At 40.9% G+C, this 21,815-nt stretch overlaps 1 protein-coding gene across 2 annotated transcripts in view; it reads right to left on the bottom strand.

The window, feature by feature from the left end:
* Window positions 1–2,322: 2,322 nt before the first annotated feature.
* The window catches only part of RCOR3 (REST corepressor 3), a 36,096-nt gene continuing 16,603 nt past the window's right edge, over window positions 2,323–21,815 (bottom strand). The window contains exons 8-12 of one of the 2 annotated variants that reach the window (XM_026652520.2): window positions 15,486–15,704; window positions 13,944–14,021; window positions 13,208–13,265; window positions 5,930–6,171; window positions 2,323–5,535 (exon numbers count right to left, since the gene is read on the bottom strand). In XM_026652520.2, the coding sequence (XP_026508305.1) occupies window positions 5,197–5,535; window positions 5,930–6,171; window positions 13,208–13,265; window positions 13,944–14,021; window positions 15,486–15,704 (936 nt within the window). In that variant the 3' untranslated portion in view covers window positions 2,323–5,196. Of the gene's footprint in view, window positions 5,536–5,929; window positions 6,172–12,169; window positions 12,605–13,207; window positions 13,266–13,943; window positions 14,022–15,485; window positions 15,705–21,815 lie in introns of those variants that run through there. The other variant, XM_026652521.2, reaches the window with a different exon arrangement.

Below are 21,815 nucleotides of genomic sequence, written 5' to 3' on the forward strand. Positions count from 1 at the left end.
CATAGCGCCTCTGCCTGAGCCCGCGCGGGGCTCGGCTCCCCCGGGGAGGGGCGGGCCATGCAGCGGGGAGGGGTTTGCAGGGTCCAGGCCTCCTGGGTAGGGCTCATTGTGGCTTTGTTCCCTACCCCCACCCCGCGAGCTCTGGCTCGTCTCTAGCCTCGTCCGCCAGAGGCGCTCAAAGCGCTGTCCCTGCATGGACGGAGGGTGCAGGGAAAAGCCAAGCAGCTCCGGCATCACCCCACGCAGCAGGTGCGGGCGCGGCTAAGAGCCGAGCAGGTGTCTTCATCTCTAATGACAATGTTCTTAAATTATACAGTTGCGTGAGTGGGGCTAGTTAAGGCCCCATTTCTGCAAAAGCTTAAACATGACTGTAACTTTATTCACAGTAGTCCCATTGAGGTCCATGGGACTACTCCCATGTAAAAATTACACACCTGTTAAGTCACTGAAGCCACCAACCAAAATTTCAAATAATCTTATGAAATAAGTGTAACAAGTAGAAAATATCACCCATTTCCAAAATGCAACTGGCTACATGGAACACAACAAACAGTAATGCTAAACAATGGTAACATGTAACGCCTCTGATTTTATACAGAAAGCATTCTAGTCTACTACCAAGATAGAGTCAGACATCCACCCACTTTAAAAAAAAATACTTACATTGCAGAAGTAAAGCAGTAGTATGTTTTGATAAATAGTATGATGCAGAAATGACACCACGAGGCATTTCCTAATTAAATTAAATACACTAGTAGTCTACTTTTGCTATGGGCTGTTTAGAGAATGTTCACTTTTATCCCAGAAGTGGCTGTTTTTCAATGATGAAGTGCACCCAGCATCCATATATACATAGTTTTAAGATTTGTCAAACACCGTGGCAGATTTGAATGAAAGACAAGATAATAGCACATAGCAATGGAAAAGCACCATCAGACCAAGTTGATTCCCCTTCAAAGACTGAAGCGAGTTACCTGCTAAAGGAAGTAGCAAAATTAATTATTGCCCTGAATCTGTTATTTTAAGGCATCCAAAAGGATCCAAAACATTGAAAATGACTTTAGCAATCTGAAGTTAGGCATCCTTGCTTGTGGAGAATGGTACTGAGGAAGCAAGCTCTTCAAAGGGCTTCCATCAAAAGATTCCTTAATTTAAGGAACATTTAGTAGAGAACACAACAGAAGAAAATAATGGGTTTTTTTTAAAGGCAGGTTCAATTTTAGTCATCAACGTTGATAGTGTCCTAAGAGCTGTGCAAGTAACTTCCATGCACTTCAAAACATCCCTTTAATAGAATTCCTTGTAAAGCACTTAAACCTGGCTTCCTATTCTTCTCTCCATTTAAAAAAGCAACCAAAAGATTCATATTAATTTGTACCAGTCTATAAATATAATTTTAGCAGAACCATAAATATTGTATTGAGAAGCTTATGTTTGTCTATTACCCTTCACTTACTGTCCTGCTCTCTGAAGACAAGTGTCTTTATCATGACATCCTGTAATTACTTTCACAAACCAGAGGGATTCAGCTCTTACTCTTACCAACTTTCAGTCTCAGCATGACTCTACAGAAGAATTTGTAATCTAACTACATTTACTAAAGTTACCCAATTTTTACATTAAAATAATAAAATGCTTGTTTTGCACACTAGTGATTTCTTTTAAAGACCTATTTGCTCTTTGTAAAAAAAAATAAAATAAAATAAAATAAAATAAAGACTCCAGAGCAAGCCTTCAAATCCGTTCACTGGCTTTCCAGTTTAACACATTTTGAAGATCCTTGCCTTCCTATAGTCCCTTCCTTATTGCAAGCACAACCTATTCCTCTTATTACTCCCTTCATTCCTTGCTCTGAGCTTCACACCTTGTTTCAAGCTGATTCCTCTCCTTTGCAGGCAAAACACACAAGCCCATACTAGTCAACATTATACGCAAGCCACACTTTTCCAAGAGTGCCTCTTACAGTTGCAATGTCACTACGTCCATCTAGACTCCTCCATAACTTAACGGTTGCTCCATGTTTTACTTTATATGGACTGTAAATTCTTCCAAGTGGGGACTGTCTTATAAGTGCTATGTACACTTCCTTTATGGTACCAAAAGGTAATGTTCCAATTCATAATCAATGTCATTTAAAGCCGAATAACTAAGACTGGAACTTTGTGTGCCTCTATAGTCCATTTCTGTGAATCAGTTTCTTGAACCTAGAAACTTTGTCCAGATCATACCTTGCACTTTTAATTTTGTCATTCATCTTCAATAGTTGCTGTTTACATTTCTTTATTAACTGAAAATAAACAGTACAAAAGAAGAGCTGTAAAGTTATATTGTTTCCGAACAATGTAGGATACACTTTCTCTGTCAAACTTAATAAAAGTGTGCAATCATTTTATATTTCTTAAACATGACAAAAATAAGACAACTTGAAAATTAGTTGAGTTCATTTCCTAAACTAGTTATAAAAAGACAAAACCAGGAGATTAGTGGTATAGCAAAAACAAAATTTCCAGTGAAATTAACACCATTGTATAATTTTATTTCTAATTATTAAAAAAATATAAGTGAATTTAGAAGATAATCACAGTATAAGGGCCCTAAAATTTCAGACCATTACAAGGTACATAAAAATAGAAGACACAGATTCCTTTAAAACTTTAATCCTTTGATTAAGCAGCAAGCATATCACTCTTCCAGGCAAAAACACTGTTTAAAAAACAAACCCCCACCCCCAAAACGAGACGTGCAAACTGTATGCACATATTCTGCAAAGCACACAATAAAAAGGACATTTTGCTATGTACATATTTGTTTAGTACTACAACTGCTAGTTTCCCTACTGTGTGCCACAGTGTACGTAAACTAAAGTACACTACACCCTTGCCCCCCAAATACAGCACCTTTGCCCAGTTACAGAATATTTAAACAGGATTAAATTGAATTACAATGTACTGAACAGTTGATAGCAGTCAGTGGTGTCCAACTGTACTGCAACACCCAACATTTTGCATACTGAAATTCTATTGACAATAGACAAGACAAAAATTAGCAAAGGTACAGTACACACACCAGGGAGACTTGATATCAATACTTAAAAAAATACTGAAAGATGCATTCTACTTAAGTAACAATTAAAATTAGATATTTATTTAAACAGTTATGTCAAAATGCACAAGACAGGGTTCTTGTCAGCCTAAAAGTCTGTCGGTCAGCCAGACTTCATGTAGTTGTTTGAGGGGCCCTTTTGACCCCCCAAAACAAAAAGTTCCAACAATCACGAAGAACTCTTCATCGTTTGTTTTACAATGCTGCTTTTCTTTCTGGAACAGCCACTATCTAATGTCCATGTGGTGGCTGGGAATCTAATTTTGGTGTGAAAAAACCCCCCAAAAAGGGACTTTTGAACTTAGAGCTAAGAACATTAGCAGAGACAGATGTTTCAAAAAACAAAGTCTCCTAAGTTTACCATTTCTGGAAAGTGTTTTTATATAGGGTTGACACTGTAACCACAATTAAGGCTACATGTCTGATTTTAATATTTAAGTTACAAATGTAGTAGGTAAAAGGCTTCTACAAGAACTTCCCTTTGCACAGATACAAGATTTCAGCAAAACTGTTAAACTGTAAAACATCAGGACAGTTGAACCACTGAATCTGTAGGAGACTGAGGATTGTAAATTCCAATTTCAAACTGAAGATCCAGTTTATTTTTAAGGCCCAGTCTGTGTTAGGCCAAGAACAGAGAGTTATGGAATTATACTTAAAATATTCAAACACTGTTCCAGCTAAAAGAGCTTCTAGAACAGTGAGGTGGTCAATATGGGTGCAGGACACAGTGTTTAAAAGCAAACACTTTTCCATAGCTTGACCCAGTCCACACTGGCTCCCAAACAGTAACTTTAAACACTTCCTTACCCAAGTTTCTGGCCTAGGTTTTTTAGGAGAGCTGACAAACTTACAACTTCACATTTTACTTTTTTGTCACTAAAGACACAAATTATAATTTCAGATAATTGGGATAATTTAGTTTCTCCAGAGAAGTCCCCCAACGCCTAACCAAAAAAAATTTAGAAGGATCAATAAACACCAAATGCAGACCTGCATTACTATTTAATTGTTTTGTATTTGATTTAATACAAATAAACAAAAAACCAAACCCAGATGGGGGAAGGGAAAGCTCAGATAACCATTTAGCCTTCTCTGAAATTAGGTTGTTTCACATAATCCCACCATCACAACATTTGAGGACACATTCCCTGCTAATTGGCATTACCAGTATTTTAGTTAAAGCTTTAGGTAAAGAGCAATAATATAGAGTATGTAACTCTAGATATGACCATTTACAAAGGGATTAAAAACTACTGTACTTCAACTGTAAGTGTAATAAGTGGAGTAGCCACATTACAACAGTGGTCATTACTGGTATTTTTCATCATTTCCTTGGACGTGGAAGTTGCTGGCACATCCACTTCCTACAATTTTGCACTAGGAAATCAGATGCCTGGTATCAGAGGGTTTATATGATTAGAACACACACTGCTAGATTTAACACGTTTGGTACAATAGCTGAGCAGATCTTCAGATTACTCTTTCAAAAGGAGTATTTAATGAGAAAGTATCTTTTTAAAGAAAGTAAAGTCTGTTTTGAGAAAGCTATAAAAAAGTCTATAGTTTAAAAGTGCATGAAATACTTCTATTGTATATCTGAACTGCAGACTATTAATTCTTGCACTCCTAACATAGGAAAACAAAAAAATAATCCCCCACATTAATTTCTACTGTCAGTTAAGGAGTTGTCACAGTTCCTAAATCTGCCAGACTCTGCATTCCTGTACTAAGATGTTTCAATATAAAGAACTTTAATAAAATAAATAGAGTAAAAAATCAGTTAAACAAAATCTTGGTGCACAGAACATTTATTTGCTTAAGAGATTAGCTTCCTTCGACCGTTATTCATATGGATAAGGGTGAACTGTAGGCATTGTTTTGCTGTACAAGTCTTCTGCACAGAAGATTCTTTTATACAGCTGGTCGTTCATGTGGTTCCACTGCTAAGATTATTAGCTTGCTTCTCTGAGTAAAACTGCTTCACAATACCTTGGAAGGCTTGCTCTTTTCTCCCCTTCATTATTTGAGAAAAGTGGACATTGATAAAATTTTATCGAAGGAGTTACGATAGTTCTGGCCTATTTCACTTCTTTAGTGCAGAGTGGACTGTGATTCTGTCTGAATTCCAATAAGTGAGGGTGGCTGTTGGCCACTGACTGTGGATAATACCGGCCTTGGATTTAGACGAGGAGGCATAGAATTAGCTGGGCGGATGAGTGGTGGTGGGGGCTGGTTTAGGGTTGGTCTTGGCTGAATAAATCGAGCCTGTTGCTGAAGTGGTGGAGGCTGACGATGGAGAGCAGGAGCAGCCGGAAGCGTTGGACGAAGTAACGGAGGAGGCTGGTTCAAAGTTGCTACAGGGGTTGCTGGAGCAGATGCCTGTGCTGGAGGCGAAGGGCCTAAACACTGAGTGATCTGCGTGGCTTGTCCCTACACAAAGACAAAATGTTATGTAAAAAGAGCCATCCTGTCCAGAACAAAATGCAGTTTGGGTTGCCAGTGTCCACTATATCGAAAGCACAAGCTTTTTTTGACATTGAAAAAACAAGTTACTGAGCATTTTAATTTCTAAACTGCTGAATAGTGGAACTAAAAATAGAATATTGATGAAACAATAATCTACTTTTTTTTTTAAACATTAAATACAGTCATAAGAAATTCACTATTAGAGGCCCAATCCTGTTCCCAATGAAGCTTATAAGATCAAGATCAGGCCTTCAAGTACACTAGTGTATCACAATCAGATTAAGCTTACATTATATTTCACTGAATTAAGTGCTATTCCTCAACTCATGCTTACTAATACGTGATACACAAAACACACCTCATCTTCTTCATCAGTGCTCTTTCCTGATGGCACATTAGAAGTATTTTTTGTGTCCTCCCCTAAAGTAGAAGCATCACCATTAGAAGCCAGGGTTCCTTGTTCAGCTTCCCATTCCTGCAACACCTCCTCTAAGTTAAACCGACGCCTGTAGTTTACAAAGAAGTTCTTCACTTGGCCAACTGTCTTGTTGCCAATTACATCTGCAATAGCTTGAAAATCTTTACCATATTTGCGTACACCTGAAAGGCAAAGTAAATAATACACCTGTGAAGGATCAGTCAGGCACAGCTATTTGTGAAGTATGTATACAAATATGGCCTTTGGGGCCTACAGCTAAGGGCTCGCTTTAATTTTAAGGACCTCTCCATTAGAAGGTAGACTACAGCTTCCATTTAGAATAAATAAATAAAAAACAAACCAAAAAAAAATTCCCAGAAGACACACTGACTCTTTTTCTTTCAAGGCTATCTTTGCAAGGAAATTTTTCACTAGGGTTAGGGTTTGTCACTGATTTTTCTAAGGATCCTGGTAATTGATAGGGCCCTCCCTACAGCCATGCAGGGCTGGTCTCTGATGTGTGAAATAGATCATTTGATATTTTTGGAGGGGGAGAGAACATTACTCTGTGAGCTTCAACTGATGGTTACAAGTCATCTTTGTAGGCTTCCCCCAGCTAGCTGCATGCTAAGCTAGCTCTTTTCCCAAGAACCCATGTGACATCTGACTGAAAGGAGCAGCAGAATTCAATAGCATGAGTCTACTGACTCAGCACAAGGCAGAGCCAGGACACTAGAATTCTAATCCTGGCTCTGACACTTCCTTCGTGCCCTAAGGGGAACAGGCTAACAGCCTGTCATTTAGCTATTTATGAAATGGGGGAACAGCCCTCTGAATATAGGACAAATTGGCAGATATTCACTGGGCTTATTTGGAACTACTGCCCTTAAAAAAAAAAAAAAAAAAAAAAAAAAGTGATGGCAAAATAGCTCTCAGCAAAAGAACCTGAGACCCAATTCTCTTGCAGTGGGAGTCTATGAATAGTTCAACTCCTCTCCCTTTCATTTATTTTTATATCAATCAGTTTGATTTGGGAGTGCCTCAACTTATTTCTGATCCTCCCCAAAATCCTAAGACTGCCTTTGGCATCAAAAAAGTTAGTTATACCTGATTTTGTGGAAAATTTTTACTTGCCCACTCAAACACATTAAGGCTGGCTCTGTATGCTTCTCTCTCCCAATACAATATACTAGCACTCAAAAATTCCATCTGAAATCTTGATATGTCAGTTATCAAGGAATGGTCGATCAAATAAACAAAATACATGTATTTTAAATACCTGAATCAGGTTGTCTCAAAGTGGCATATTGAAGTTTACCAGTTCTCCCTCAATTCAGTTTCCATTTTCTTAAAAACAAAGATATGAGAGTCTCTCCCCTTTTAATATATTAATGGTAACCCTGAAGTTTCTCCGCTTTCCTGTTCTCAAGGGGAAAATCCTCATGTTCTCCTGCACTCTGGAGCTTTGCTTTTAGCTACTGTCCTAAAAATGATATTTTTGATACCCAAAGAGTCCAAGAGTTTCGTACCTTTCAGACTCCAGAGACAGGACCTGCTTGTATTTTATAGCCTGGGATAAAAATTACTCTACAGTAATCCATAAACTGGAGACAGTCATATGATTTTTGCTTTCTGCTAGGTAACCTTTCATATCATGAGCAAAATAAGATTTGACTTATGTAATGTGGAAAATTGCTGATGACTTTAAGTACTATAATGGATTCTGAATGGGTAAAGGACATGCATTTTCTCCCCCAATAGCAAAATTATATGCCAGATGTAATGTCTCATTTCAGAAAGGTGAAGTAAAGGATACAGAAGGAGAGTTATTTATTTCAAATTAGAAAATCTTGTATGCTCTTAGTAACTTGATAAAAAATGATATAACTTTGCTCTTTCTACTTTTCTCTTTGAATAAGTGCTTCTAATATGCAGTGTCTTGTTCGCTGCAGTGAATGTACAAGAGAAAATTCAGTGCCAATAAGTAGTTTAACTACAGTTGAAGCTTCCATTTTAGCCATTAAGGGCCAAATAAAATTATGGCTGGTTCTGCACATATGTACTAGTAAGCTCCTGCTCCCCCACATAGAGATCTACAGGGGGAAAAAAAAAAAAAAAAAAAAAACCCCACAATCTGGCTGCAGGGAGTCACAGTGTGCAAGACGGAGCAGTAGTGTTTCTAAAGAGGGTAAGTCTGGGCAAGACAGAGACAACCATTTGCTCTGTGCACTGACAATGGCAGGAGATGAGAGAGAAAGACGAGTGATATAGCGACATCTTTTCAAAGTATGCTCTCTCCAGTACTCAGTCTTTTGCCTGTCATAATAGACATGGCATAATAGGAGAGCTTCACTAAGGCCAGGTCCACACTATCACTTACTTCAGCATAACTTACATCGCTCAGGGGTGTGAATACGCCACCCTCCTGAGCAACATAAGTTACACATATTTAAATGCCAGTGTGGACAGAGCTATGTCTGTGGGAGAGATTCTCCCGCCAACATAGCTACTGCCTCTTGCGGAGGTGGATTTACTATGCCAATGGGAGAACTCTCCCCCGTCGGCATAGAGCATCTTCATCAGACATGCTGCAGCTGTGCAGATGTAGTGCTTCTAGTACAGATTAGCCCTAACTCACACGGCTGATTAGAAGACTCATTGTGACTTATTTACCAATTTGCAAAATTCATTAAGTGAACAAAAGGATAATAAAATGAAATGCATTTCTCTCATTTGACCACTGAGGTTCAGGTTCCTTTCAGATTCCCTTTAGCATACTAGTAAGTATCCAATAGTGTTACTGAGACTGATTTATACAAAACTTCAGTACAGCACTCTTAAATCTTCATTGGGAGACAGAAAACCTAACATACTGACAAAGCACACATTTATCGTGAAAGGGACTATCAGTTTTCTAGGTCATATAACGGCAAACTGATGCACAGACTACTCATTACATAATCAAGTTTCAAACACTACCTTAAGTTATTTCCTAAAGCTTTCCTCCTTTCCGCCCAGGAGACTGATTAAGCTTGATAACTTGCCTAGTCTTATAAAATGAAGCTCAAAAAGTAGAAGCTCTAGCCCCAGTCCAGAAGTCTACACAGCAATGAAACAGCCCTGCGGCCCAAGCCCCGCGAGCCTGAGTTGGCTGGCATGGGCCAGCTGTGCGCTTTTCTTTGCTGTGTGGACATGCCCTAAAAGGCAGCACATCCTTAGGAGTGAAGTTAAGCCATGATCTGGCACAGCACTTAAATGTGTGCCTAGAGTTCAGCACCTGAGTATCCCCATTAAAACTAATGCTTTGCCAGATTGGGGCCTTAGTGAATGGCATGGTTAAGTAGTACTCAGCATATCACTGTACAGTCACTGGACTGGAACTGAAATTGTTGCAGACAATAGACTAGAAGGGCAATGGGAGTGGAGGCTCCAGCAGGGCAGCGGGGAGCATAGGCCATTGACTGCACAGAGGTGGGGGATCACTCTGCAGCCCCCTGCCCCCTTTGGGACAGAGTCGGCAGTGAGGCTGCACCCGACCCTGACACAGCGCAAGGGCAAGGCCTGACCCAGAAACACCCTGGGACCTTACCCCTTCATGCCAATAGCAAGCAAGAGGGACAGAGTATCACATGCAAGGCCAGCCCTGCCACCTGATCCAGGTGTGGGGCAAGCAGGCTCATCCCAGCAGGATCCAAGTGTGGAGGGGCTTAGTGTGGGGGGATCCAGGTGTGGGGTGAGCGAGTTCTGTGTGGGACAATTTGGGTGTGGGCAGCTTGGTGGGAGGCCCAGGTCCAGGTGTGTGTGTGGGGGGGGGGGGGGGAAGGGAGAGGGGATCTGGATGCAAAGGGGCTCGTTGGAAGGTCAAGATGCAGGGGGAATAGGACTCAGCAGGGGGGATCCAGGTGAAGGTGGCTGGGGCTCAGCACAGGGATCTGGGTGCAGGGGGGCTGGGAGTGCGGGTGCAGCTCAGTGGGATGGGGCTTGGCAGGGTGGGTGGAGGGTCTAGATGCACAGGGGTTGGGCAGATGGGGGAGCAGCTCGCTGTACAGTGACCTCTTCCCCCGCAGCTGGGGAGCAAGAAGCAGGGGGTGGGGTGCATGTGCGGAGCTTCCTGCAGTTGGGGGAGGTTCCTGGGGCTGGGGGTTGGACCTGGCCCCAGGAGCAGCCGGTGCAGGGGAAGAATAAGTCTTGTCCCCCCACAGGGCTAGCAGCTGGGGGGATAGCTCAGTGGTTTGAGCATTGGCCTGCTAAACCCAGGGTTGTGAGCTCAATCCTTGAGGGGGCCATTTAGGGATCTGGGGCAAAACAAAAACAAAAACCCACCTGTCAGGGATAGTACTTGGTTCTGCTAGTGAAGGCAGGGGACAGGACTCGATGACCTTTCAAGGTCCCTTCCAGCTCTATGAGATAGGAGTCTGGCACATGGTAGAAGCTACTGGCCAGGTGTCTCCAGGCCTACCCCTCTCTGGCTCCAGGCACATCACAACAGCGAGTGAGAGGGACAGAGTCTTATACGCATGCCCAGTCCCACCCCCTGAGGTGGTGATTTACATCTTCCCTGGCTGCTCCCAATGCCCAAACCAGACAGCCTGTTCAGGACCACTGCCTGGGAGGGGTGCATGAATCAACTATTCTGCAGGGAAAGAGTAAAATCTGCAGGGGACATGAATTCTGCTCTTGCACAGAATTCCCCCAGTAGTCCCAGAGCCAATATGCCAGTGGTGCCTTATCTTTTCCCATCGTGCCCCTCCCCCCCCGACCAGTAATGGAATCTGTCCACATCCCCACTCCGTTACTGTACAGTTAGCTCAGCAGAGGAGCTTGGGCTGACAGCAGAGCTGGGGGCAGAACTGGGGATGGGGACAGAGAGGGAATAGGGGTGAGGGGGCCTGCAGCTGGGGCAGGGCTGGGTGGCACTCCCTCCCCGTCCCACAAGAGAGCTAGCCTGGGCCCTGCCATGTGCCCCATCACCACCCCAAACGTTCCTCCATGCCCCTTAAGGGAGCATGCCCCAGTTTGAGGACCAGTGCAATATACAGAGTAAAACATTCAGAAAGATAGTTTGCAGTGATCTTATTTGGGTCATATTTCCTAAGCATGGAATAGGTCTAGTAGTTTATGTACTTGCAGCAATTTGATTTCAGAAAGTTAGTGTCATTCCCCCACCATGCGCCATCAAATGTAATCGGTTCTGTACTTGAAAACAGTCATTTGATTTAAGTTTTTGCAGACCAAATAGTATGAAAAATGACTGAGCATGAACAAAGCTGTGTTTTTTCCTCAGCCATTTCAAAACTATGTTCACCAAAAGATATGAGGACTTATTCAAAATAACCAATTCTGTACTAAAAAGCACTATAAGAGTTTACTGGTTGCGTATAAAAGAAATAAAGACCATTCAACCTTTGAAAGAATCCTAACTTTCGAAGCAGAGTCAGAATACTAAAAGTTATCAAATACTGAATGTTCAGTAACTTATACATTATGATATTCTAACAAAACATGGGGCAAGTTATACTAATTAGTCTAAGCATTATTTTAAAGCAGGTAAACAACGTGGAGCAGAGGTTCTCAAATTGTGGTCTGCGGACCACTTCCATTAAGGTGGTCCATGGATAGTTCCCTCTAAGGTGCGCAGGCCTGGGCGGTAGCACATGAGAAAATGACAGGCCACCCACCTAATTAGTGGAGCCGTGCAGGCGTGGCTCCACTAATTAGGTGTCTGGACCCTGGAGAAGACGCAAATGTAAGGTAAGGTGGTGGCCTTGGGGGGGGGGGGGGGGGGGGGAAAGGGGGGGGGGTGGGGGAGGGGGGGGGGGGGTGAGAAGGGGGGGCGGGGGGGAATTTGGAACATGCAGGGCCAGAGAGGCGACTTTCCCCAGCTCCAGGGCTGCGGCTGCTGGGGAGAGACACCCCCCTCCTTCCCAGCTCGATGGCTGCCGCAGTGGGGGAGACCCCCATCCTTCCCAGCCCAGGAGGTGCCACAGCAAGGGAGAGAGGGCACATTCATCGCATTAGAAAGGTAAGACTACTGATATTAAAATATGAATTGTGTGCTTTTATTTGCAGAACAAAAAACAATTATTATTAACGGTTTTTTTAATATAGCGCTTTTATCCAAAGCGCTTTACAACAGTTCGTCAATGGTACAAACAACATTTGGAAAAACCATTAAGTGGTCCGCTGAGACCCTCAGCAATTTTCAAGTGGTCCGTGGAAAAAAAAAGTTTGAGAACCACTGATGTAGAGAACTAGCTCGATTACTTCACTGAAGTAATATTGAGCTGATGTATGGTATCAGAAAATACAAGAGATGCAACTTATCACACTTTGAAGTTAATACACTGAGTTTCATTTTTATGTTTATATTTCTATCTGAATGCTTTTTCTGGACTGTGCAGTGCACTGTTTTAACAAGACAACAATCTGAGATTTTTCATGCTTAGATAAGAGATTATTGCATGTTAACTGTACCCAATATCCTGTTGGTAAAGTGCACTGCTAGCCACTAAGAAAATGTGTTAGTACAGCATCTGTCTCCAGCCTCAAACTTTCACAGCAGGATGTTGGATGGGAAGACTGTATCTTGTCTCTTCATGCCTAGTTAAAGATGACCTGTAAATGAAAGAAATTGGGCTTCTGCCTTTTTGCTTCTTTTTCAATGTATAAAGGCCGCCTGAAAAATATTTTTTCCCCTACTTGTTTCCTACTTTATTTCACGTCTGTTTAGGCTAGAAGACCAGGAAGAAGAGTTAGTGTCTTGTGATGTGTAATTTATATATTAAGAGATGGGATTTTTAGTCAGACTGCTTAGAACACCAGTGGGCTTTAAAAAAAAAAAAAAAAAGTTAACACCCATTTAACTTCAATGACTAAACTCTGAATCTACTCAATGTAGAGTATATACCACTCACACCCCTTCAATTAAAGAAAGGGCTTACAACAACCACCACCACCACCATGTGTGTTCCACTGGTCTTCCAACAAAGCCAGAGACTTTACATTCTCAACATTTCAAAGGGAAAAAAAAAAAAAAAATAAGCAACTTCCTCCCCAAGGTACCTTAAAAAAAAAAAAAAAAAGGGAAAAACAAAGCATTTTCTTAGGTGTTCTTTATACATAAAGCAGAAAAAGGGCACAGGCCCAATTTTTAAGAAATCTGCAGGTCACTTAAGATTTTTAATAGTTATAGGTCATTACTACTTTTCTGTAACATACCTTGTACTGCAAGAAGCTGCTCTTCTGTAGTCCAACGGGCATTGATTTTCTGATTCAGCTATTAAAATTAGAGAAATTACACACTAAGGTCATTAAAGCACATTCCAAACACATTGTAAAATATCTGAAAGTCATTATAAAAATATATTTCAATGCCTGAATTTCTTTGATAGTTTTCCCTGTTTGCAGTAAGACTCAATTGTCACAGAGTAATAATCATCTTCATGAAGGTAAAAACATTGTTAGTTTACTGTTTAATATTAAATTGTATTATTAGAACATAATTTCTAAATTATTTTGCATTTTCAAGTAATATGCTCACCATTAAAAGAGTAGCGTCAGTAATTGAAAAAAACAAAACAAAAAACCCACCCCAATGCTTGTCACATGTTGGTGAAAGTAGAAACTAATTAGCTGACAGTTTCACCAGAAAAGCTGGTTTGTAATGGCACATGATTCAGCTCCCTAACTTCATGTATAATCATGCTAACCTCACTGCTTCTGTTGTCCCTCTATCCACTCCCACTTACCTCCCATTTAAAAGATTGAGGAAAAACATATTTTGGTCCTCCAGAGAACCAACATATTTACCATTGCATGAATTTCAGTGTTCCAGTTAAACTGTTGCTGAAACACAAACACTGTTCAGCAGCAAACGACTCAAACTATACATTAATGTATCTTCCCACCAATCCAAGTGCAGTGCCACACATTCTAGCACATTATATTAGTTTACCTCAGGAGGTTTGAATTCTTCAATTCCACCGTCCATTTTTTGTTTCAGTGCACTGTTTACTTGCTTAGCATTTTGAACCTTGGTTTAAAAAAAAAAAAAAAAAAAAAAAAGTTAATCAGCTCCACAAAGAAATCTGATCACTTCATACAAACATCTCCACTAGGATTGCCACAAGTATGCCTCTTAAATTACAGAAGTAAACATTATGGTTTAATGCTTCTCTACTTTTAACTGCTGCTTCACAAACAAATCATATTTTACCCTGGAGAGTGAATGAGAGAGAGACGACTAAGACAGTGTTCTTTGAAAGGCTGGTTAAAATTTGTCCACCAGGATTATGACAAACCAGGAGGAAGATAAAAGCTAACTTTCACAAAATTACATGTCTATATAGAATAAGAAATATTTAAGGATACTACAAACATCTTTTCATTTGATGCTCTTACATTTTTACTGAGTGAGAGAAATTCTATACATAAGTTGTTTCTCAGAAGGCTAGGTTCTCTCCTTCCCCAACAGAACTCTAAAAAGTGATGAGATATTTCTAGTTACTTTCTTGTCGCAGACTGCTTTTTACTAGTTTTGTTGGCTTCAGGTTATGATCTCCTGATATAGTTCATTTTGGAATTATTTTTGTTTACAAAAGGTGTACTTTCTAACTCACACTTGCACATCACTATTAAATTAAAATGTGCTGACGCAATGCACAGATGAACACATATATGAGAAAATGGATTTGCATAGCTGGTTTGACAGCATGCAAGGGCTTGAATGCATGGGAAGGCATTGAGTATGGAGAAACTCTGTTGCACTCAGTCTAGGCAAAGAAAGAGCTGCACCCTTCCAGCATTTTAAACAGAAATACATCTGGATCCATGATTTTTCCAATGTTTTGAGGATTCCCCCATCCTACACACACACTAAAAAAAGTTATAATATACGATAAACAAACAGATCACATCCACCCCCTATTAGATTTTATTCAGTTTAAAATCAGATAAGATGTTAAAATACAATAAGATTCTATTTCCCTCCAACATAGAAATTAAGAAGCTGTTGGGAGGATTACCCCTTGACAAGAATTAAATGTACATGTGTTTTTAGAAAGAGGTAAGTCCCACAAAATTATATCCTCAATAGTGGGCAAGGGTAGCATTAAAACAGAAGAGGCTATTTTCTAACTTCCAACCTATTATCAGTGTAGAATTAACAAATATAGGAACAATCAACTTAACAAGACACTTGTGTTGAAGCAACTGATACATGATTTCAGAAACCCCATAGAGGGATTAGGACAATGATTCTCAACCAGTGGCCCATTCAGCACATAGCTGCGGCCCATGTGACATCCTCAGGGCCTGACTGATAGTGTGTTTTTTATATCTATATCTAGATCTATATTGTGTGGATGTGGCCCAAATAACACAGAGAGCTGCATATACAGCCCACAATGGTAAATAGGTTGAGAACCACTGGATTAGGAGAATACACACAGTCTTAGGAATTCACAGCAAACAAAACAAGACAGATGACCCAAAGTACCTGGCGCTTCAATGAGATCAGCTCCATGTCCAGCTGTCTAAGAATTGTGTTGGCTGCATTGGGGCTACAGGAAACTGCTACCACATCTTCCTGGGTCAGATACATGCCCTTAGGTGGACGACATTTAGAACGCTGCGAGTGATGGCGATGCTGTAAGCTCTGATACTCTCTTCTACCCAGCCCTATTTTACTGGTCTGAACAGGTTGTTCATTATTGCCCTTAAAAAGTTAGAAGAGGTTGGTGATTAAAGTACACAGCTTTTGAATACCATGCAAGCATATTTTACAAACAGCTTACACAAAAGAGAAAACGAGGCCATTTCTACAGCTACTCAAAAAGGGCATTAAAGCCTTAAGTTAGAGTTATGCTCTCAAGTCAGTTGTTGGATAGGTCTGTCGTCAACCTTTAACATATTAACATTTCTTTCAAACTCTACAGAGTATGGTTCCATTACAAAAACTGTATTTTCAATTGGGTTAGAGAAAGGTTAGCATACATACTATGAAAAAGGATGGAGTTTCCTAACCTCCAATGCTTTAAAAAAAAAGTTACAGGTTATAAAATATGCTTTACATAAATCTAGGCTCCTTAGTCTCTATATATTCTACATTAAAAAAAATTTAAGGTTGCAAAGTGAAGCACTAGAGCTGGTAAAAAAAAAAAAAAAAAATCAAAAATACTGTCTTGCTGAAACGGAAATGTTTCACAGGAAGATTTCTCGGTCTAGAATGGACTCTGCTCAAAATATGAGAGAAACAGAAAGAGACACTCTTCAGCCTGGTGGTTAGGGCCCAGGTTCGAGCCCTCTGCTCTGAGAACAGGGTTTTCCATCCCAGATTACTCTGAATGCATTCTAATACAGAAGGAACAAAGTTTGAAACATTTAATTATTTCATGAAATGGAACTGTTTTCTGGACAGCCCTACCAAATGCCAGAATTAAGGTTGCCTGTGCAACCCTAATTCCCCCCCCTCCACCCTTTGTATGTATGCATTATGACACAGCCTTTAATAACATGATCACTGGTTTTCCTACAGGACCTCGGCTTCATTCAGTCCACAGGATTTTGTCTCCATTGTTCAGTGTGTGGTTCTAGGCCTTATTTACAGCATACTATCCAAATTTTACTACAAATACCATTAATTTTCTTATAGCTTTTCTAAAGTACTCATATATACAAGGTCTTGGATATATATCCTATTCAAGATCTTCACAAACAATTTATCTTCACAAAATTCCTGTGAAATGAGGTACTATCCCCATTTTACAGATTGGGCATAAAGTAAAAAAAAAAAAAAAAATCCATTAATTTCAGGTGCCAATTTGAGATTCTTAGGACCTGATTTTTTGCTGTATTTTGCATTTTATAGCACTTGAAATATTCTAATACAGCTCCCATTGACTTCATAATGCAGTCAATGCACATCTGCAAATCAGGGTCCAGGGCCTGAAGTCAGAAAATGAGGAACACATGATGAGGGAGCATCTCTGAAAAGTTTGGTTTAAGTGATTTGCTCAGCATCACATAGGATCTGTGTGGCAGAGGCAGTGATAGAATCCAATTCTCCAGGGCAGGATTCAACGGTCTTAATAATGAAACTATCCTTTCTATTCCAGCAACCCCCCCAACTCATGCACTATACTTTTCAGTTCCTACAACAAATGAGGCAGGGATCCTACAGACAACAGCCTTCTTTACTACACAACTCTGATTCATCTCCAAAGCAGGTCCATCTGGCACACTGATGGAATGAGACAGAGTTCCTGTGGAAAAAACAGTATGATCATGTAACTGAAGTCTATCAATGCATATGCACAAGAGCGCTGAATTAGATTGCATGGGCAATCCTAATTCTGGCATTTCCTAACTTGTGAGTGCTTAGCTTTTGCAACTTTAATAATGTTCTTTTACATAGTTTGCAATTTCCTAGGTTTTAAAGAAACTGAAAATATAAAAATTCTACCAAAATGATACCCCATGGTTCATCAGCAAGGGTGGAACCTTCTGATCCATCACAGAGACCTCTGCCATCTAAGCTAACTGAGTAACTGACCATAGTGATAGGTTGTCATCCTGTATTCCTCCTGGGGGAATTCTGCGCCACTGCACATGCAGAATTTTGCAGAAATTAACATTGCGTGCGCAGAATTTCCTTTCCCCCACAGACATGGGCTGCAGTGCTGCTGGCCGCCACTAGGGGCTGCTGGACCAGCAGAGCCCAGCTCACACATAGAAGACACTGCTGGGGGGAGGGGGAGAGAGGGTTCCCGGCAGCTGCAGTTCCCAGCATGCCCTGAGGCAAGGAGAGGGTGGCATGCAGGAAACTCCATGCAAACCTAGGACTGAGCATCACGCAGTTTCTCCCTCTGGATCCCTGGGCTTGGAGGAGGAGGGGGATGGGTGTCTGAGCTGCGGGGGCCACGGCTGGGCTTTGGGGAGGAGGGGTTGTGGGTGTCTGGCCACCCCAGCTAAGCGGGGGGGTAGAGAGAGAGAGAGAGAGAGCAGAGAAACAGGAACTGGGTTGTTATAGGGGTTTCTTTAACTCTCTACTCCTGGGGGAACTTATGTGCGTGTCTGTATTGTTACAGACATACTTGCTGACAGGTATTTTGAAATAAATTACCAAAATAATTAGGGCTGTCAAGCTATTAAAAACATTAATTGCGATTCATTGTGCAATTAAGAAAATTAATCGCAATTAATCACAAGATTAATTGCACTGTTAAACAATAGGATGCCATTTGTTTAAATAGTTTTGGATGTTTTCTACATTTTCAAATATATTGATTTCACTTACAACACAGAATACAAAGTGTACAGTGCTCACTTTATATTTATTTTTGATTACAAATGTTTGCACTGTAAAATACAAAAGAAATAGTATTTAAATTCACCTAACACAAGTACAGTAATGCAATCTCTTTATCACGAAAGCAGAACTTAAATATGTAGAATTATGTACAAAAATAACTGCACTCAAAAATAAAGCGAAGTCCACTCAGTCCTACTTCTTGTTCAGCCAATCATTCAGACAAAAGTTTGTCTAAATTTGCAGGAGATAATGCTATCCACTTCTTGTTTACAGTATCACCTGAAACCGAGAACAAGAGTTTGCATAACACTGTTGTAGCCGGAGTCGCAAGATATTTACATGCCAGATGCACTAAAGATTCATATGTCCCTTCATGCTTCAGCAACCATTCCAGAGGAATGTGTCCATGCTGATGATGGGTTCTGCTCGATAATAATCCAAAGCAGTGTGGACCGACGCACGTTCATTTTCATCAACTGAGTCAAAGGCCACCAGCAGAAAGTTGATCATCTTTTTTGCTGGTTCAGGTTCTGTAGTTTCCGCATTGGAGTGTTGCTCTTTTAAGACTTCTAAAAGCATGCTCCACACCTCCTCCCTCTCAGATTTTGGAAGGCACTTCAGATTCTTAAACTTTGACTCGAATGATGTAGCTGTCTTAGAAATCTCACATTGGTACCTTCTTTGCGTTTTGTCAAATCTGCAGTGAAAGTGTTCTTAAAATGAACAACTTGTGCTGGGTCATCAGCTGAGACTGCTATAACATGAAATATATGGCAGAATGTGGGTAAAGCAGAGCAGGGGACATACAATTCTCCCCCACGAAGTTCAGTCACAAATTTAATTAATGCATTATTTTTTTTAAATGAGCATCATCAGCATGGAAGCATGTCCTTTGGAATGGTGGCCAAAGCATGAAGGGACATACGAATGTTTAGCCTATCTGGCATGTAAAGACCTTGCAATGATGGCTACAAAAGTGCCATGCCAACACCTGTTCTCACTTTCATGTGACATTGTAAACAAGAAGCAGGCAGCATTATCTCCCGTAAATGTAAACAAACTTGTTTGTCTTAGTGAATGGCTGAACAAGAAGTAGGACTGAGTGGACTTGTAGGCTCACTTTTTTGTTTTTAGTGCAGTTATGTAACACAAAAATAAATCTATATTTGTAAGTTGCACTTTCACGATAGAGAGATTGCACTACAGTACTTGTATGAGGTGAATTGAAAAACACTTTCTTTTGTTTGCCATTGTTACAGTGTAAATATTTGTAATAAACAATATAAAGTCAGCAGTCTACTTTGTAAACTGTGTTGTAACTGAAATAAATATATTTGAAAATGGAGAAAACATCCAAAAATATTTAATAAATTTCAATTGGTGTTCTATTGTTTAACAGTGCAATTAAAACTGCGATTAGTCAGGATGAATTTTTTTGAGTTAATCGCGTGAGTTAACTATGATTAATCAACAGCCCTAAAAATAATTGAAACTGGCGTGATTATGTAGTGTTAGTTTGACAAATAAGATTTGCAAAATTTTAAAATATTGTGTGCAGAATTTTTAGTTTTTTGGCACAGAATGCCCCCAGGAGTACCTGTATGTGAGCAAACACTAGAAGGGAATGAGACCCACTGTCAGAAATTTGCTGACATCAGAGGATTGTTAAAATTCAAGAAACTCTGGTTCCATTTTGGGGGGGGGGGGGAAAGAGGGGAGAATGTTCTAGAGGGCACAGACTTTTGCCCCATTCCCCCCCAAGCCTGACCTCTTCACCCATCCCTGGCTCCTTGTCCCAGTCCCATTCTCCTTGTCTACCCGGCCCCAGTTTCTGCTCCTCATCCCAGTCCCATTGCCAGCACCTTCTGGGATCCTTGACTGATCTGTCTCTCCTCCCACATTGGTTCCCAGTCCCAGTTTCCTTCTCTAGGATCCTAGCTAATTTTAGTCCCCTGAATCCCTGGCTCCTTGTCCAAGTCTCTTTGTCCAGCCAGTTCCAATTCTCCCTCCACACACCAGTTCCTTGTTAGATCTCAGTGCCCGCCCCCCCACCAGCTCCCAGTTCTCATGCTTAGCTAAGCCGTCAGTCAGTCCGTCCCAGTCTTCCCCCTCCAACGTCCAGTCACGTTTCCCATCCCACCCTCCAGTCTTAGTTTCCTTGGACTCCTTGCCCCAATCTATTCCTTTTCCTCCCCAGTGCTACTTTCTCCTTGCTGCCCAAGTGCCACCACGTATACGTGTGTCACTGTGCGCATAGATGACAGAGAGTGTTTCTCTGTTCTCATTTCCAGTGCCCAGCCCCAGCCAGGAGCAGCCACTACAGGGAAAGTGCCTCTGAGCGCCCACGGTCCTGGGCTGACGCATGCTCAGTCACTCCGTGAGGCTGGTGCACATGCAGTCTGATCAGCACTAGAAGGTGAGAGAGGCGCTCAAGCACGCTCACTGAGGATACACTCTTTGGCTGTTGGTTCTAGCAAGTCTCTGAGCCTCTGCACAAGTACTCAGTTTAACTTTCCAGTTTTTCAAAGGCTTATAACTTTGCCAAATGTGCGTGGAATTTCACCGGGGCAACAAAAAAACATTAACTGCATAGGAGCACGTAGGACCACATTTTTAAAAGGTATTTAGGTGTTGCTGAGCTCAGCATTGCTAGTCTGATTTAAGAGCCTAAATCTCATTTTCAAAAGGGAGTTAGGCATGTAGGAGTCTAAATCTCATCACACTGAGCATAGCAATACCTAAATACTTTTACAAATCTGCGCCTAAAACATTTTTTTAAAAATAAGTTTGCTTTGCCCATGTTAAAAAAAAAAAATACCCACTATGTATTACTCCCTAGCCTCATTCTCTAGAACAGCTGAATCATTTTGAATGAAAATTATCCAAAAGCCTAAAGCAAAGACCCGGGTTTTTGTTTTTGCTTTCCTCAGCATGGGCCAGGGGTCACTTGCAGCTTTAAACTAGTGTAAATGGTGGATTCTCTGTAACGTGACGTCCCTCAAATCATGATTTAAAGACTTCAATAACTCAGCCAGTGGTTATGGGTCTATTACAGGGGTGGGTGGGTGAGGTTCTGTGGCCTGCGATATACAGGAGGTGACTGGATAATCATGATGGTCCCTTCTGGCCTGAAAGTCTATGAAAGCATCAGCCGTGCCATCAGCCAACTATAATTATATGCAAAAAACTAAGTTAAAAGAACCTGGTGTTAAAGTTGCACAGCCAAGCAGTCAAGGAAGTGCAAAAATTAAGGTTTCTTTCTGGCAGCACCTCCTAACTTTTGAGTGCTTGACTCTGCAACCTAATGACTGTTCTTTTAACTTTGTGTTTAATATATACTTACACTTCTCTATGATCTTAGTTACAGATTATTAAATTAATTCCTGAATTGCTCCACAGGTTCTGGGGGTGGGGGAACAAACAAACAAAAAAACCCTGAACCTCTCTGAAATCTGCTTGCCTACTTCATTATTTATAGGACTATCACTGTTCTCTTTCAGTTTTCTGCCATCCCAT

This window comes from Terrapene carolina, unplaced genomic scaffold (genome assembly GCF_002925995.2).
Source record: "Terrapene carolina triunguis isolate 2854851 unplaced genomic scaffold, T_m_triunguis-2.0 Scaffold120, whole genome shotgun sequence".
Taxonomy (NCBI): domain Eukaryota; kingdom Metazoa; phylum Chordata; order Testudines; family Emydidae; genus Terrapene; species Terrapene triunguis.